At 43.0% G+C, this 17,724-nt stretch overlaps 1 protein-coding gene across 2 annotated transcripts in view; it reads right to left on the reverse strand.

Annotated features, from left to right (window-relative positions):
• The window catches only part of LOC126195405 (trafficking protein particle complex subunit 12), a 122,275-nt gene that overhangs the window by 84,124 nt on the left and 20,427 nt on the right, over positions 1 to 17,724 (reverse strand). For both annotated transcript variants that reach the window (XM_049933997.1, XM_049933998.1), the window contains exons 3-4: positions 10,214 to 10,333; positions 1,339 to 1,449 (exon numbers count right to left, since the gene is read on the reverse strand). In XM_049933997.1, the coding sequence (XP_049789954.1) occupies positions 1,339 to 1,449; positions 10,214 to 10,333 (231 nt within the window). The remainder of the gene's footprint in view (positions 1 to 1,338; positions 1,450 to 10,213; positions 10,334 to 17,724) is intronic.

Consider the following 17,724-nt stretch of genomic DNA (forward strand, 5'->3'; position numbering starts at 1 on the left):
AACATATAGGTTATGGTCAAAGAACTTAGCCACAGGAAGTGCATGGGTGTTGCACATATAGGAACTTAAAAAGTTATTGTACACTGCAAAGTTTTTTGATACACATTATGAAATTTTTTGATTCAAATTTTCATTGCTAAATTTGATTCAAATTTTCATTGCTAATTCAAATTTAGCAATTTTCTGGTGACACATTTCCACTATAGTATGTTTAGCAGTTAATGGGTTACAACTCATATATTCCTGAAAACTTAGTGTCTTGAAGTATTTACTTTCTGTGCATGTAACATTAACACTTTTTTTCTTTTGCAATTACCTGACCTGTATTTTGATTTTCATTTAACATTAATTTAGTACCTGTTCTTGGCAATAGCCTTCATAAAAACATTAGTTTGACCTATCACATTAAACTTTTCATTTCAAAGTTTTCTTCCCCATCTACTTCATCAGCATATCTCACCTTCCCTCTAAACTATTTCTGGCTAATTTTTCTCTTTGTTTCTGTGCAGTTACAGGCCTATTTCCATAAGACTTCATGTAACAAATGGGAAAAGAAAAGGGCTCAATGATGGGTGGCACAGTCAGTTTTGTGTTTTTGAATATCGTCTTCCTGCTTAGCTAAGTGGTAATGTGTTTGCCTACCATGCATCGGGCCTGGATTCGATTCCCAGCCAGGTTGGAGATTTTCTCTGCTGTGGACTGGGTGTTGTGTTTTGTCCTCATCATCCTTCCACCATTACCACGAACATACAAGTCGCCCAATGTGGTGTCAACTGAAATAAGGCTTACAACCCAGCAGCTGAACTTCTCCAAATGAGACTTACTGGCCAACAATGGCACACAATCATTTTTTCTGCATTCATCCATTCGACAGCTCCACTAATTTTCCAGTTACAGACGGCTCTTCCTCACAACATCCCACACAATGACAATTTTGACTCTTCAATTCTATTTTCATGTGGATTTCTTCCTGACCTGTCTACAGATGAGTATTAAAGCAATTATTCAGGGATAGAACTTTTTCTAGTACTAACAGTATCCTTTGAAGCAGCTAGTTTTGTTTATTTGGCTGCCTATCAATTGTAAAATTTTGTAAATAGCACTCCAAAAACTTGATACTTGTGAATCAGTGAAAATTATGCATACCTGTGACCCTGTCTTTTAAAAAAAGATATTTACAAGGATTATGAGATGATACAACTAAAATATTTAGTTGGATTCTTCTTGCTTTGCTCTTCAGCTGCGAAATCATTTGAACTGTGAATAGCTGACTCTTCCTGCAAGTGCTACAAACAACTGAATTTCAAGGACAGAGATTGAGTGGTACTTGTGGATTACCTGTATTGAATGTACGGTGTGTTTACTGGGGTGACCAGCACGGCCTGCTCCCTGTCCATACATTGTCAGCAGTCTTCCTGTCAAGTTTATAGCAGCGCGGAAGCACCCTGCCTGCAACAATAGTTTGCTTACAGTGCCTACTGTAGTTTAATAGCTTCATGACTGATGTTTCAGTTGAGTGGTAGGGGCCACCCACCAGCCAATAACAGTTCTTTCTCGAGTACCAAGTGGTCACTGTGTTTTTAGGTACCTACAGAGCATTGTCAAATGTGGTTGGGTGCATGCTGGCAACACTCACCACCATTGCCATTGCAATCCTTCAGTCAAAAAATTATTTTATTCACGCTATATCACAGTTCCTGGTGGTGGTGTACAGAATGAAATTAATGAGCCAATTTATTTAAAACAGTACTGCAGTCATTACCTTACAAATGACAGTTAGTAAATATTTTGATATAAATGAATACATCCACCCGCACAATAAAATATTTATTTTATTTATACCTACCATCTATAGTGAAATAATAACATCAATAACTTAGTCATAACATATAAAAAAGAAATTAAATTAAATTATATTGAAATATTACAACCCATAGGCAGCCCACATTCATCCAGCCACCCACCCACCCACCCCTTCTTTTCACATCATTCGCACGTTGGAAATAACGCTTAGCTTGAATGACATTAGCATAAGGAGTCGTTAAGAAACCAACAATAGAACAGAAAAATAGAAGAATCGATGGTTAACTGAAGGAAATAAATTAAATTTCTTCTCTATAATTCCTTTTTGGTTGGTTTTAACTAAACATTTTGTTACCTTTAGTCCTTTCATCATATTTAATCTGGACTTGAAAGCAGATAATCATATGTACAAAAGTTCACTACGTAATAGTGATTAGAATCACCAGTGTTCCTCCTCATCCACAACTCAGCAGCTAAACCCTGCCTAGCTGACCTTTTCAACTTGCCACATCCCCTAAAACTCCCAACCAACTCTCCACCAAATCCAGAGCCAAAGCATTCCCGTAACACTGTTGTTAACCTTTCCACCAAGTTCCCCAGCTGAACAGACATTTCAGTCCTATCCAAAGGGCTTACCTTTAGACCTACACTCAAATTTAACCACACTGGACTTGTCAAAGACCTACTCTCCTCCTCCTGATCCCTGCAACTGAAGCACTTCTTTGCCAACAATCCCTTCAACCAAATCCACCCTAATTCCAGCATTGAACCCTGCATCCTCCAATTCATACCAGCATTCCAACATGATCCTCCCTCCTCCCACCTAACCATCCACTGGTCATCTTCCAGGAATTCCTTACCTCCAATTTAGCCTCTCCATCCTTCCGCAGGTCCCTTCATCAGAACACCAACCTTTTGCTAGAAGAAAGAACAGCCATACTTAACCTCACAACAAATCTTCACCTAGTCATCCTACCTGCAGAAAAACGTTCCACCCCTGTTATGAATTGCAATACTACCTGGCAGAAGGCCTCTGCCAATTATTTGACTCCACCACCTATAAACTCTGCCAAAGTGATCCCATTCCAGGAGTTCAACAGAAACTCCAATCCATGCTTACAGCCTTACGCCCTTCCCAGAACATCTCCCCTATGACACTATGCACGCCCATCTACTACATGCTCCCCAAAATCCACAAGCCCAACAATCCTGGAAGCACAATTGTGGCTGGTTATTGCGCCTCCCACTGAAAGAATTTCGTCCCTCATTGACCAAAGGCTCCAACCAATTGCCTGTAATCTAGCCTCCCCCATCAAAGATACCAATCACACCAACCCTTTTACCTCCTGGATCCCTACTCATCACAGTTGATGTCACATCCCTATACACCAACATCCCTCAAGTGCAAGGTCTTACTGCCATTGGACACTACCTTTCCCAATGTCCTTCAGACTCCAAAACCACTACCTCATTCCTCATACATCTTACTAACTTTATCCTAGCCCAAAACTACTTCTCATTTGTAGGGAAGGTACACAAACAGATACGCGGCACAGCCATGGGCACCTGCACGGCACCCTCCTATGCCAACATTTTTATGGGTCAGCCAAAGGAGACCTTCCTGGCCACCAAAAACACAAAATCCCTAGTCTGGTTCAGGTTCACTGATGATATCTTCATGGACTGGACTCAGGTCAAGACACCCTACCTTCAGTGCTTCACAACCTTGACACCTTCTCTCCGATCCGCTTCACATGGTCCTCCTGAACCCAGCATGCACCTCCATAGTTATTGATCTCCTCTCTGATGGCTCCATCTTCACCTCCGTCCACATTAAATCCACCAACCAACAACAGTACCTGCATTTTGACAGCTGTCATCCCTTTCACAGCAAAAAATTCCTCCCACACAGACTGGTCAGCCGGGGACAACATATTTGCAGTGACATAAATTCTCTTGCTCAGTATGCTGAGGGTCTCACCAAGGCCTTCACAGGTAGGCACTTTACCCCAGACACAGTCCGCAAACAGATATCCCGTGCCATTTCCCCTAACATCCCTAATCCTTCCACCAGCCCCAAAAACCAGCCACTAAGGAGTGGTCCCCTTCATCACCCAGTAAAATCCCAGTCTGGAACAGCTGAAACACATCCTACACCAAGGCTTTATTACCTATCATCATGCCCTGAAATGAGTGACATCCTACCCGAGATACTTCCCACCTCTCCTAAAGTGGTGTTCCGTCACCCATCCAACTGCCACAACATCCTAGTCCATCCCTATGCCACTCCAGTCTCAATTCCTTGTCACATGGATCATATCCCCATAGAAGACCCAGGTGCAAAACTACACAATCCATCCACTTTCTATTCCAGTCCTGGCACAGGTTTATCACACCCCATCACGACTGGGCCACCTGTGAAAGCAGCCATGTCATTCACCAGCTCTGGTGCAATTATTACACAGTTTTTTATATTGGTATGACTACCAATCAGCTATCCACCACAATGAACAGCCACTGCCAAACTGTGGCCAAGAGCAAAGTAGACCAACCTGTGGCACAGCATGCAGCTGAACACGACACACTTGATTACAGTGGCTGCTTCATTACCCGCTATTATTATCCCGGCCTCAATCTACGGTAACGTACTATCCTCACACCTTCAACCCAACAGTTTCCATCCCCTCTGCCCTATCATCTCCTATGCATTCTCATCTCCCAATGATTATTTGCAACTCTCTGCTAATGCATCCACTTGTCTTTCCCTGCACCTCTCCTTTTTTTGCTCCTTTTTTTCCTCCACCTCCTCATGCTGAGCCTGTTGGCATTCTAGTCCCTGCACACTCCACCAGACAGTGTTCATCTCTCTCCTCACACATACACCATCACACCCCCTCCAAATTGCAGCCTGCACCCCATTTGATAGCGGTTGTGAAGGCATGAGGTGCGCTTACTTGTGAGTATGGGTAAATGGTGTGTGTCTCCTTTACTGATAAAGGTTGTGGTCGAAAGCTTTTCGTAAAAGTCTTAACTATGCCCGTCTCCAACCTCACATTTTGTTTTGATTTAGAGTGCCCATGCAGATTTGTAGATCAGGAAGACAAACGGGAGTTAAAAATGACTACATGTTAATCCCAATTGAAGCAAGAGATGACAGTTTAAAACAGGGACATGGAGAAAAGTCTATAAAATATGCCTTAGAGAAACAGAATTCCTGAACTAAAAATTAAATGTCCTTTGCCATATTGCTATGACGGATAAAAAGTAAAACGTCATCAACAGCCCTGGCATCATTCACTAAAATGACTGATAACTTAGACGGCAAACAGAAATGATAACATGTGAGGTTAAAAAAAGGGCATTCCGTCAGGAAATGGCGGACCATCAAAGGTTGAGGGGAATGAGCACAAAGTGGTGGGGAGCACCACTTAACAAATGGCGATGGCTAAGAAGACAGTGCCTGATATGCAATCTAGCTACAATGATCTCTTCATGGTGAGGGATGAGAGGAGGTCGTACAAGCCTCCAGGAGAGGAGCTTTTTCCCACAAAGGGAGGACCATTGGTGAAGCCAAAGTGACACCACCTGCTTACAGACAGAAACAAAGAGATCATAAGAGAGAATGTAAGAACCAACAGGCTCAGGTACTGCTTCTGCACACAGACTCTTAACTGGGCTAATGCAGAAGGTGCCAGTGGCCAAACGGATGACACGATGGTGGAAAGCATTGAAACGGCGTAAAAGGGACGGACGTAGAGATGCATACATGAAACATCCATAGTTTAGTTTCGAATGGACAAGGGAACGGTGCAAATGAAGGACGTTGGTTTGATCTGCTCCCCAGGAAGAACCACTGAGGACACGTAGGACACTGAGGGACTGCATACAGAGGGCTGCCAGGTAAGATCAAGAAAGTTTCATATCGAGCATGAGCCCCATGAATTTTGTGGTTTCAATGAACAGAAGAGCAACATGCCCAAGATGTAAATAAGGTGGTAGAAACCAATTTCACTGCCAGAAATTCATACAAATGGTTTTTTCAGTGGAAAAATGAAAGCCACTATTGATGTTCCATGAGTAAAGACGATCGAGACATCGCTGAAGACTCCGCTCAATGAGTCAAGTCCATGGAGAACTGCAACAGATGGCAAAATCATCAACGACAAGTGAGCCGTGATGCCCAGTGGTAGACAGGTCAGTATAGGATTAAAGGCAATAACAAAGTGGACAACACTCAGGACAGAGCCTTGAGGCACACCATTTTCCTGGATAAAGGCGTCTGACAAGGCAGAACCCACACATACCTTGAAAACTCAGTCTTTTAAAAAATTCCTGAAGGAGAGGGGGCTTGCGGCCATGAAGCCTGACGTATAGAGAGTACAGAGTATACCAGTTCTCCAGCAGGTGTCGTAGGCTTTCTCCAAATCAAAAAACACAGCCACAGTCAGGGATTTTCAGAGAAGACCATTCAAGACATGGGTGGGTAAAGTGACGAGATGGTCAATTGCAGAATGGCATGCTCTAAATCCACACTCTGCAGTGTTTAGTAAATTGCGAGACTCAAGCCACCATACCAGCCGGACATGAATCAATTGTTCCATCACCTTGCAAACACAGCTGGTGAGAGAAATGGGGCAGTAGCTAGAAGGAAGATGTTTGCCCTTATCAAGCTTATGTATAGGTATGACAGTGGCTTCACACCTGCGTATGGAAAACATGCCCCCTGCCAGATGCAGTTGTACGGACAAAGGAGAAAGTGCTTGCCTGCAAGAGAAAAGTGCTGAAGACTGGTCATGGGGTAGAGGATCGGGATGAAGTGAGAGCATGATCTAGCTCCCTCAAAGTAAAGGCAGCATTGTAGCACTCACCATTCTGAGAAAAGGAGGGTACGTCCGAGCCTCCTCTGCTCATTTCCAATGGAGGAAGCCAGGGTGATAGTGGGAGGAGCTCAAAATCACCACAAAATGAAGGCACAAGGTGCTGGAGATAGCAATAGGGCCCACTATGACATCATTTGCTTTTTTCAGGTCAGAAATTTTGGAATGGATCTCGATCCCAGAGAGACGTCGGAGGTTGGCCCACATGGCGGAAGAGGCAATGGAACTGTTAAAAGAACTAGTAAATGAAATCGAGCTAGCTTTTTTGCTATCCCGAAGAACACGACAACACCGTGCACGCAACTGTTTATAATGAATGCTGTTTGCCATCTTAGGATGACGGTTAAAAATGCAGAGAGCATGTCTCTGCACTTGAACTGCTTCGCGGCACACCTCAAGTCCACCAAGGGAGTGGGACAAAGCGAGGTAAAGAGGTAGTGTGAGGAATGGAACAGTCTGCAACTCTAAGGCTAACATTTGTAATGTACTCGGCCTGGTCATCACAAATGGGGAAATGTTGTTTGTCAAAGGTCGCCAGAGAGGATTAAAGCCTCCAGTTAGCCTTATTAAGCTGACATCTGGGTGTGCATGGAGGTGCTGCAGGAGTCAGAAAATGGATAGCATACGGAAATGGTCGCTCGAGTATGTGTGAGACATGAATGATGGAGGGATGTAAATGGTACAAAGGAAAAAGAAAAAGCGAGAAAGGAAAATATGGACTGCAACAGCTTGGAGCCGGGTAGTCAGGGAGATAGGTTGAGTATGAACATCATTCCGGATGAGCACCATGACTCCCCCATCAGATGGAATGCTGTCCTCAGAGGAGGGGGGGGGGGGGGGGTGAAAGGTCAAAGCAGACTGGGAAGAAATGTGAGAGCTCAGAGCGGTTGTGAGGACGCAATTTTGTTTCCTTTATTCCTGGAGGCAGAGTTCAAGGGGACACCATGATTCAAAGAGCAGCTGTAAGTCTTCTTTGTTGGATCAAAGGCCGTGAATGTTCAATTAGAGGGCAGTCATCATGAGGGAAAAAATGAAAGGGTGTCACCATGGCAGATGCCGAATACCAGCCTTCGAAGACTCACTGCCACAGGCCACAGGGGATGGAGGATCCTTCTCCATGAGGTCTACAGAGGCATAGGCATTCTCCTTCCGTTGGTCTGCGGAGTTCAGGGCAGAAAAACAGTCGGTGGTGTGCATTGGCGACATGGAGGTCGGCCGGGTTAGAGTATCACGTGGTGACACCGTCGAAGAAGATCTCAGAGTCAGCAAAGGAGAAGACTGTTTCCTTTTGACTTCGTGGAGCCTTTACAGTTGGCAAAGGAAGACTCAGATGTTTGTTGGCTTGAGGGATATAGTAAGACTTCACAGGAGTATTCCTTCTGTCCTTTTGGCCTGCCGGTTATGTAGAGGATGACTTCATGCAGTGAGGCGGAAGTTTGGTGGCTTGTTGCACAGCTGGAGGAGGAGATGGGAATGCTACCAAGAGGCTGGGCGATTTCACAACCATGGTGCTAAATTTGAGGTTGCATGTCTGCTTGGCCACGTCTTTCATGGTGCGAAACGTAGCAAGAACAGTACTGTAGGTTTGAGATGGTAGATTGCAGTGTTTCTGACCACACAGCCCGATAATTGAGATACATGGGACAATCTTGGGAAAAGGTGGCATGGTCACCATTGCAGTTGATGCAGGGGGGAGACGGAGGCAGGCAATCGCCCTCGTGAGCATCCCTACCACCGGTTACACACTTGACCGGGAGGTAGTCGGCAGGACTCTCGGATGTGGCTGTAACCGGGGCTCTGGTAGCAGAGCATCACGTTTGGAATGAATGGTCATACTGTGATAACTTCATAGCCTGCTTTGATCTTTGATAGTAGCACCACTCTGTCAAAAGTGATAAAAAGAGTGCACTAAGGATGCATTTACTTTCTTCGTTACTTGATGGACTCCAGTGACACCCTGCTCAGAGAGGTACATGTGGATTTCTGCCTCGGTCAGACATCGAGCAGCCAACTGTAAATAACACCACAGGTAGAATTCAGCATTTGATGGGCTGCGACACCAACAGGATAGCTGTGAAGGAGCGAAGCTGCAAGCAGCACACAAAAGCCGATTCTCACACGGTAAACAACCAAATCCAAACACAAACTGCCATTTGTGGAAACAATTAAACTTAAGTTGTAATGTTACCAACATGGTCACTTGACTAGAATAGAAATGAGGCACTGAAACCCTTAAGGGCCTAAATCACACCATTGTTGACCCCACATTTAAGAGAATATCAGAGAAACCAGTGATACAGCTTTTCATGAATTTTCATAAATACAATGTGGGTCTACAGCACAAATCAACAGATTTCAGAAGCATGAATAACTACTACAATCCCACAATCAACAGTGATGTGCTTTGGACCCTTAGGATTCTTAGATTACTGTATGATGAAGTTCGTAACTTAATATACCATAACTCACTCAGAAACCCACAAAATATGTTTACTGTCAGTACAATTTAAACATATACTGACATCCAATCTAATTTTACTATATAGTAAGTGAATTAGCATATCCGAGGAGTGTGCTATCATCAAGGAGGATTTATGGCGATCGAATGGGGATTGCAGTGTGCTGCACCTGGTGGCACTGACTTAAACTTCTAGTTGAGTGGCAAGGACTAGCTGTGCACATCGTGAACCGTGCACATTGTTTACCAAACCCGTGTGTATTTGGCATGTAAGGTAATTACATCATGCAAGTTGCACATGTGCAAAAGCTCCTTAAAACGTGCACAACTGAAGGTGTACTTGTAACCCTGATGGCAAGTTTCATGGAGTCTAGAGGAGCAGTAGCACGGTAGATTGAAGTGCCAAATCTTTCAGATTGCAGCATGTACATGACATTTAAAATATACAAAGAAAAATAACCAATAAATCTGCATCAAAAGTTAAGGTGTTCATGCGCCCTTGTGCTCTTACACAACAGCTGTCAGTGGTTAGGGCATCTGAACTAGCCTGCTGCACTTTCACACAATACACACTGCAACAGGCTCAAGTACAGCTGTCGCCACTCACTGCTCTCCTTCAACTGATCTTATGCTATCAGCTTCACACAGGACAGGACAGGACAGCACAGCACAGCACAGCACACATGCCATCTGATGCACATCTTCATGTCACAACAGTCTTTTCACTACTTTTTATACAATCATCGTACATATATGTGAATGATTTGCCTCTCTGATCCACAGCTGGCTATTTAGTTTCTTGCATATTGTACAAAAAAGACAACAAGAAATGAAGTCATAATTTAAAGTTGCAAAGCTAAGTGTGAAAAATTAGAGAATAACAGTTTAAGGAAATCATGCAAGGAGAGATGACAGTAAAAAGTGCAAAGACAGATGGAGTGTAATAATTATCTGAGGACCTGGACTGAGGCACCACTCAAATCTTAGAATACATCAAGTAACAGTTGTCTTTGATATAAATATGTTCTTCTATGTTACACTCCCACCAATTATTAGTATTTCCAAGTGGACTCACCTGAATAAGTTCACGGAGGCCACGATCATCTTGTGTGACATCACTTGCTGTGAGAACATTCCTTTTGGCAGCTTCAGCTTCTCCCAAATAGTGTGTCACCATTTCAAGAACAGTGTCTGCCTACAATAAAAATAAAATAATAATCATGTAATTTTTAAATCTTTAAGCATAATTGACTTTAATAGTGTAAAAATAATATGGATGGACTTTTTATATTCTAATAGCTCTCAACCTCAATCCCATTAACTCCATTTCATTTGTTCACCCATACACCTATTCACATAACATGTTCTGTAGATCATACCATCAAGAAGAACCTTTCAGTCAAGATAAACATTAATAGAGGCAATTGTCTGCTAATCTTCTAGAAACTGCATTAATAATTATTAGTGAAGTTCTATAACCTTTCTTTGCTTATTAAAGCTCAATTTAGCTTACTGGAGCTCAATATAACAAAGTAACATTAAAAGGAAAACCACTACTTTGAAACAAATTGCTGCTTTCAGAGTTATACTGACTTGTGTTTATCTCATATTACTTGCTTAATATCTGCATGACAATGATTATCACAAAACAACTGCCACAGTGTCTAAGAGCCGTAAGAATCTAAGATTGTTTACATACATACAGCTATGTGCTATGCATCCAACAGGAATCTTTAATTCTGGCTTGTAATATTCACACCTGTCAGAACCAACTGCCTTTGGGATTTTAATTATTATGTGCTTGTAGATGACACATTTTTAATTTTCATTTGATTATGAGGTGATACTCAGTTTCCTGCTTTGTGTCTGACGAGAGCTTGTATAAGACCTCTGCGTGAGAATACTTTATCCTGCTTGTAAACCAACACAAAAATGGCAACGTCTATATGTAAATCTGCTCATAAGTGTATGGACTAGTAACCTTTAATCTGAAGTTGAAGATTCAGACTCAATACAGACATAAGATGAATAATTCCATTATATGTATATACTGAAATTACCCTCTTGTAATAGCTGATACTGTTGCCCACAACATGGTAATGAAAACTCATACCAGTGTTCTATGATAATGGAAACATATACCAAAGTTAATACCTTTTTATTTGCATGATTGTAGGATCACTCGAAAATCACTATTCCCATAGCAACCAAAGTCAACTGATTATGTAAGAGATACAGATTTTTGTTCAATTATTACAGGCAAATAAAGGAACAATTAATAAATTCAATAATTTTGTACAGGCTGTGACCTAGTTCGAAACAATTACTATATATGTAGAATTATTGTTCCATCTTGGCTTATGTCTTCGTAAACTACAAATAAACTGAATCCGATTTTTTAAAAATTACTGTCAAAAACACAATTGTGTTGCAAATGTGCAAAAAATCCAAGCTCTTTGAAGAGACATGTGGAAGATATGCATTTTTCAACTTCTTTTTTATTGTGGTAATTGAAATTCTAGGACAGAAACAATAAAAAAAAAAAAAAGAAATGAGGAAGGACTGCCACTTAACTGCAACTTAGTCTTCCAGATGATAAGGGAAGTGCTTCTGGATATTTGAAGCTGGAATCAATTTATAACAATGGTTCTACAGGAGTTGGGCAAAATATGGAAACAACACAAGAAATGCATGCTTGAAGAAAACTGTAGATGCTAGCCAATCCTGCGGGTTACGCTGTTGTATTTGACCGTGATCACCACATGTAAACAGTCCTCAATAAGCTGCAAGTGTCAGTCATGGTCAGAATAGTGTTCTGTGTAGTTGTGAATACACTCCTGGAAATTGAAATAAGAACACCGTGAATTCATTGTCCCAGGAAGGGGAAACTTTATTGACACATTCCGGGGGTCAGATACATCACATGATCACACTGACAGAACCACAGGCACATAGACACAGGCAACAGAGCCTGCACAATGTCGGCACTAGTACAGTGTATATCCACCTTTCGCAGCAATGCAGGCTGCTATTCTCCCATGGAGACGATCGTAGAGATGCTGGATGTAGTCCTGTGGAACGGCTTGCCATGCCATTTCCACCTGGTGCCTCAGTTGGACCAGCATTCGTGCTGGACGTGCAGACCGCGTGAGACGACGCTTCATCCAGTCCCAAACATGCTCAATGGGGGACAGATCCGGAGATCTTGCTGGCCAGGGTAGTTGACTTACACCTTCTAGAGCACGTTGGGTGGCACGGGATACATGCGGACGTGCATTGTCCTGTTGGAACAGCAAGTTCCCTTGCCGGTCTAGGAATGGTAGAACGATGGGTTCGATGACGGTTTGGATGTACCGTGCACTATTCAGTGTCCCCTCGACGGTCACCAGTGGTGTACGGCCAGTGTAGGAGATCGCTCCCCACACCATGATGCCGGGTGTTGGCCCTGTGTGCCTCGGTCGTATGCAGTCCTGATTGTGGCGCTCACCTGCACGGCGCCAAACACGCATACGACCATCATTGGCACCAAGGCAGAAGCGACTCTCATCGCTGAAGACGACACGTCTCCATTCGTCCCTCCATTCACGCCTGTCGCGACACCACTGGAGGCGGGCTGCACGATGTTGGGGCGTGAGCGGAAGATGGCCTAACGGTGTGCGGGACCGTAGCCCAGCTTCATGGAGACGGTTGCGAATGGTCCTCGCCGATACCCCAGGAGCGACAGTGTCCCTAATTTGCTGGGAAGTGGCGGTGCGGTCCCCTACGGCACTGCGTAGGATCCTACCATCGATGTACTGTGGAGACCTCACGCCCCACGTGTTGAGCAATTCGGCGGTACGTCCACCCGGCCTCCCGCATGCCCACTATACGCCCTCGCTCAAAGTCCGTCAACTGCACATACGGTTCACGTCCACGCTGTCGCGGCATGCTACCAGTGTTAAAGACTGCGATGGAGCTCCGTATGCCACGGCAAACTGGCTGACACTGACGGCGGCGGTGCACAAATGCTGCGCAGCTAGCGCCATTCGACGGCCAACACCGCGGTTCCTGGTGTGTCCGCTGTGCCGTGCGTGTGATCATTGCTTGTACAGCCCTCTCGCAGTGTCCGGAGCAAGTATGGTGGGTCTGACACACCGGTGTCAATGTGTTCTTTTTTCCATTTCCAGGAGCGTACATTATGTTGAAGCTAACTGAATTTGAAAATGGGCAAATTGTTGGGTCTTGTATGGCGGGTGGTACTGTAATCAATGCAGCCAAAGTGAGTGATACTTCAAGGGACATTGTATCAAAGATTTTTACTGCAAACAGGAAAAGCAGAAAAACATCATCCACTAAGTCAAAATGTGGATGTACGCATGTTGAGTAATCATGACGGATGGTCATTATAGAAGACTGATGAAAAATAAGAGGACGAAAACTGCAAAAGTCACTGCAGAACTGAATGTCACACTCACAAAACCCATCAGCACCAAAACAACATGAAGGAAGCTCCATAAGCAGGAATTTAAAAAGTGAGCTGGAATTCCAAAACTGCTCATAAGTGATGCAGCTGTTCACACAGCTTGCATCGTCCAGGACTAATCTTGGGTACATGAGGATGAACTGTCACATCTCCCCTGGCCACCCTCAGACACCAGATCTCAGTATTATTGAGCCCCTCTGTAGTCTACTTTGGTGAGAAAGGTAAGTGACCGCTATCTACCTCTGCCACTGTTACCCGAACTCACCACTATAGTATAAGATTCCCTTGAAAATAAAACTGGACCTAGATGACTGGGAGCTGTTTTGAGTGCTGACTGTTTTCCTGCACTGTATTAGGCATGATAATGTGTTGTGTTTTTGGTGTTTCCATATTTTTGTCCAGTACCTGTATATAAATTTTCAGAAAGTGATACACACAGTAACATGAATTTGAAAATTAAACTAGTCATGCAGTAATACGAGTACTATCCAAGTAGCTGTGGAAGAATATATATTGTCAACGTGTCTTGTGTGCTATTGTGTGATAGTAATCATCTCAGCACTCTCCTGACACCAAAGCCTACGACCTACTCCTTGATCATTTCGACCAACCACATTATGATTCTGAATCATTACTCAACTGAGGATTAAATCTACAAATAAATCCACAGTATTGCCAAGGGCACTCACACAGCACCTTAAAAAGTCGAAGCCAACATACTGGTATTTATGCGCTACCTGTCAACTTAACACCTTCAGTTTTACTGATGTCACTTCTGTGATATGAACTCGCAGGAAAAAGTTTCACCTCTTTTTTTTAGAGCCTCAACACCATCAAGTTTCAAAATTTGCTTTATCTTGACCTTCAACTAAATGGGATACTTTCATTGTTGTTGCTTTCGAAATCTCAAATGCTTCTATAAAAACTTTGTCCATATCAAACACACCAAGCTATAACACTGACTAAGTTTCAATATTAGCAAAGTATGCCTATGACCTTCCAAAAGCCTTTACAGACAATGGCCTGTCTATTTATTCCAGAAACAGATTTTATGTGCCTTTTCTTCCCGGGACACCAACAACCTTTCTTTCAGCAGTGTGGATTATTGACAGAGCAGTACTTCCTTTATCACACAGGCCTATGGAAACACAATCAACATCCTTTGCAATGGGGTCTGACCAAATAAAATTGTGAGCAGAGACACAGATTATTATGTCCAAATCAAATCTCCAAATGTATACATATTATTCCATCACCCACCTTAACTTGGCAATATTCCATTTATATGTCTTCCCTGCTCTCTGTCCTGCACCTCATGATTTTGCTGTGGGTGAGCAGGTACAAGACCTGTCCCATATATCCTACCACCATCTCCTACTGCAGTCCAGTGATCTTCATTCACTATCCAAACAAAGATAGAGTCATGTGTGAAAGCTGTGCTGCAATTACTTTGCAGGGTTGTATGTGAGATGATGACTAACCATCTGCTTATCCACAAACTGAGGACGCCCATAAACACTGCCACATTATTGCTGAGAAGCTCAACCGTTACAAATATGTGTAACACATATACTCAATATAACGGTTCACATTTCTGAGGCATTTCATCAATGTGTGAAAAGAATGTGGTAGCCAATCACATTAAAAAAATTAAGATCATCCTTTACAGACTCTAAAAGGGCCTTAATCTTAAACGATGGTAGAAAAACACATTTCACTTAATGTTTCCACAGAACATGACCAATTCTGTTGGAAAAACTGCCTGTGTAAGACAGGCTCTAGACTTTGGTGCCACCTCGTTGCTTTCATCACTCACCTGATTTATGGTTGATTGATAGTGCAAAGTGCATCTGACCTGTCTTTCACTATAAACATTCCCGCGAAAGGTGACTTTGAGGTGGGCTAACTCAGCTGTCAAACTTTCAAAAGTGCATTCAATGAACCATCCCTTGAGCCAGATGGTGACGACTATCAGCCTGAAGATACCAATAAGCAGGAGTTTGCTTCCTGTAAATGATGTCCCAAAGTATCCTCAGTCTTCCTGCTAACCAACTCAGAAAGAAAGGCAACCATCCCTCTTCACCACCACTGTGAAGTGAATATTTGAGTGGACTGAATTCAGATATTCTAAAAAGCCATTTAAATTATCACTTTCATGATACCAAACAACAAAACTATTGTCTACATGCCGGAAAAAGGGCACAGGTTTCAACTAATATGCCATTGTCAGGTGTACCTGTTGATGTTACAATTAATATAGCTTACTTGTGTCTATAACATCAAAAACAATCAATTCTTGTCAAAATAATTTAATTGGATAAATAAAAATCTACTCACCAAGTGGTGGCAGAACACACACATAAAACAAGGTCATGACTTAGCAAGGTTTCGGGTTCAGTGGTTCCTTCTTCAGGCAGAAACGGTGAAGGAAAAGGATTGGAGAGGTCTAGGAAAATGGGTAGATTTCGGGAAAGTCACCCAGAATTGCTGTTCAGGAAGTCTCCCCCGACCCGTGGTTCTGGGTGAATTTCCTGAAGTCTACCCCTTTTCCTAGACCTCTCTAGTTCTTTTCCTCACCTCTCTTCCTTCCCCTTCAACCTATCTGCCTGAAGAAGGACTTATTGGCTCCAAAAGCTTGCCTAATTACAACCTTCATTTATATGTGTTTTCTGCCACTACTTGGTGAGTAATTTTTTATCTGTCAAATTAAATTACTTGTGCCTATGTATGTTACACATAAAGCTGTTTTACATACTGTCTGAAACAAGGTTGTAGTGAAGAAATACGACCATCAGAAGCTAAATAAAATATTTTGCAGCTAACTGGGAACCAATTTACACAAAAAATATCATATTTTGACCTCATATATGCTGTGGGCCCAGCAAAGAAGAAATCATTGAAATTATGAAATGTTTTATCTTCCATTGCTGGAGACATCTCTAGCATTTGAAGGCAAAATAGAGAATTGTGCCTTGGACCATGCCTAATTTAACCCTAAAACAAAATTCATCAATAACACTTTTTATATAATTAGTCACGATAAGTTACTTAAGTAGATAGATAATTTGGGTATTAGAGGGCAGCACATGACTGGATGAGATGCCACCTCCAGAAAACAAAAAACATGAAGAATATGACACAGTTAATACCCATCATTCAGCTCTAATAGCAATCATACACAGGTTGTCTCAGGGATCTATATTGGGGTCAATCTTGTTTTTAGTGTATGTAAAGAACTTTAAATCCAGGAAGGAATGATAACTATATTATGAAAAGGATAGATTGCTACTCACCATATAGGGGAGACATTGAGTCGCAGACTGGCACAACAAAAAGACTACTAAACACGTAAGCTTTTGGCCAGAAGACCTCCTTCTGTAATAGACAACATGTTCAGACACACACACACACACACACACACACACACACACACACACACACACACTCTCTTCACACGTAACTGCTATCTCTGGCCAGAAAGCACCTGCATCAAATGGAAGTAGCAATCTGGAGTGGGGTGGGAAAGGGGGAGGGATAGCATGGTAAAGGTGGGAGGAGAAAAGTAAGCACTGTAGGACAAGGCTGCCAGATGCAGCAATAGGGGGGCTGGGAGGGAGGGGTGGGGGGTAGGGGTGTAGGGGTACCGGGTCGGGGGGGGGGGGGGGAAGGGAGTGAACAGAAAAGGAGATAAGAAGAGAAAGGAGAAAAGACTGCTGGGTGCACTGGCAGAGATTGATGCTCATTGAGGGTGAGTGTATGTGAATTAGAAGATGACAGGACAGAGGAGCAGAAACAGTTGGGTGTAAAGTGTGAAAACAGTAGTTTACCATAGGTTGAGGATGGGATGATTTGGGGTGTGGGTTATGTGTTGAATGAATAACTCCCATTTGGGCTCTTCAGAAATGCTAGTGGTACAGTGGTAGATCCAGGTGGCCTGGGTTGTGAAGTAGCCATTGAAATCAAGCATGCTATGTTTCGTTTCAGGTTGTGCCGCAAGGTGATCCACTTTACTCTTGGGCACAGTTTGGCAGTGGCCAATCGTCCTGTTGGACAGCTGGTTGGTAGTTATATCAATACAAAAAGCTGTGCAACAATTGCAGCAGAGCTGTTGTATGACATTGCTG

This window comes from Schistocerca nitens, chromosome 7, assembly GCF_023898315.1.
Source record: "Schistocerca nitens isolate TAMUIC-IGC-003100 chromosome 7, iqSchNite1.1, whole genome shotgun sequence".
NCBI lineage: Eukaryota > Metazoa > Arthropoda > Insecta > Orthoptera > Acrididae > Schistocerca > Schistocerca nitens.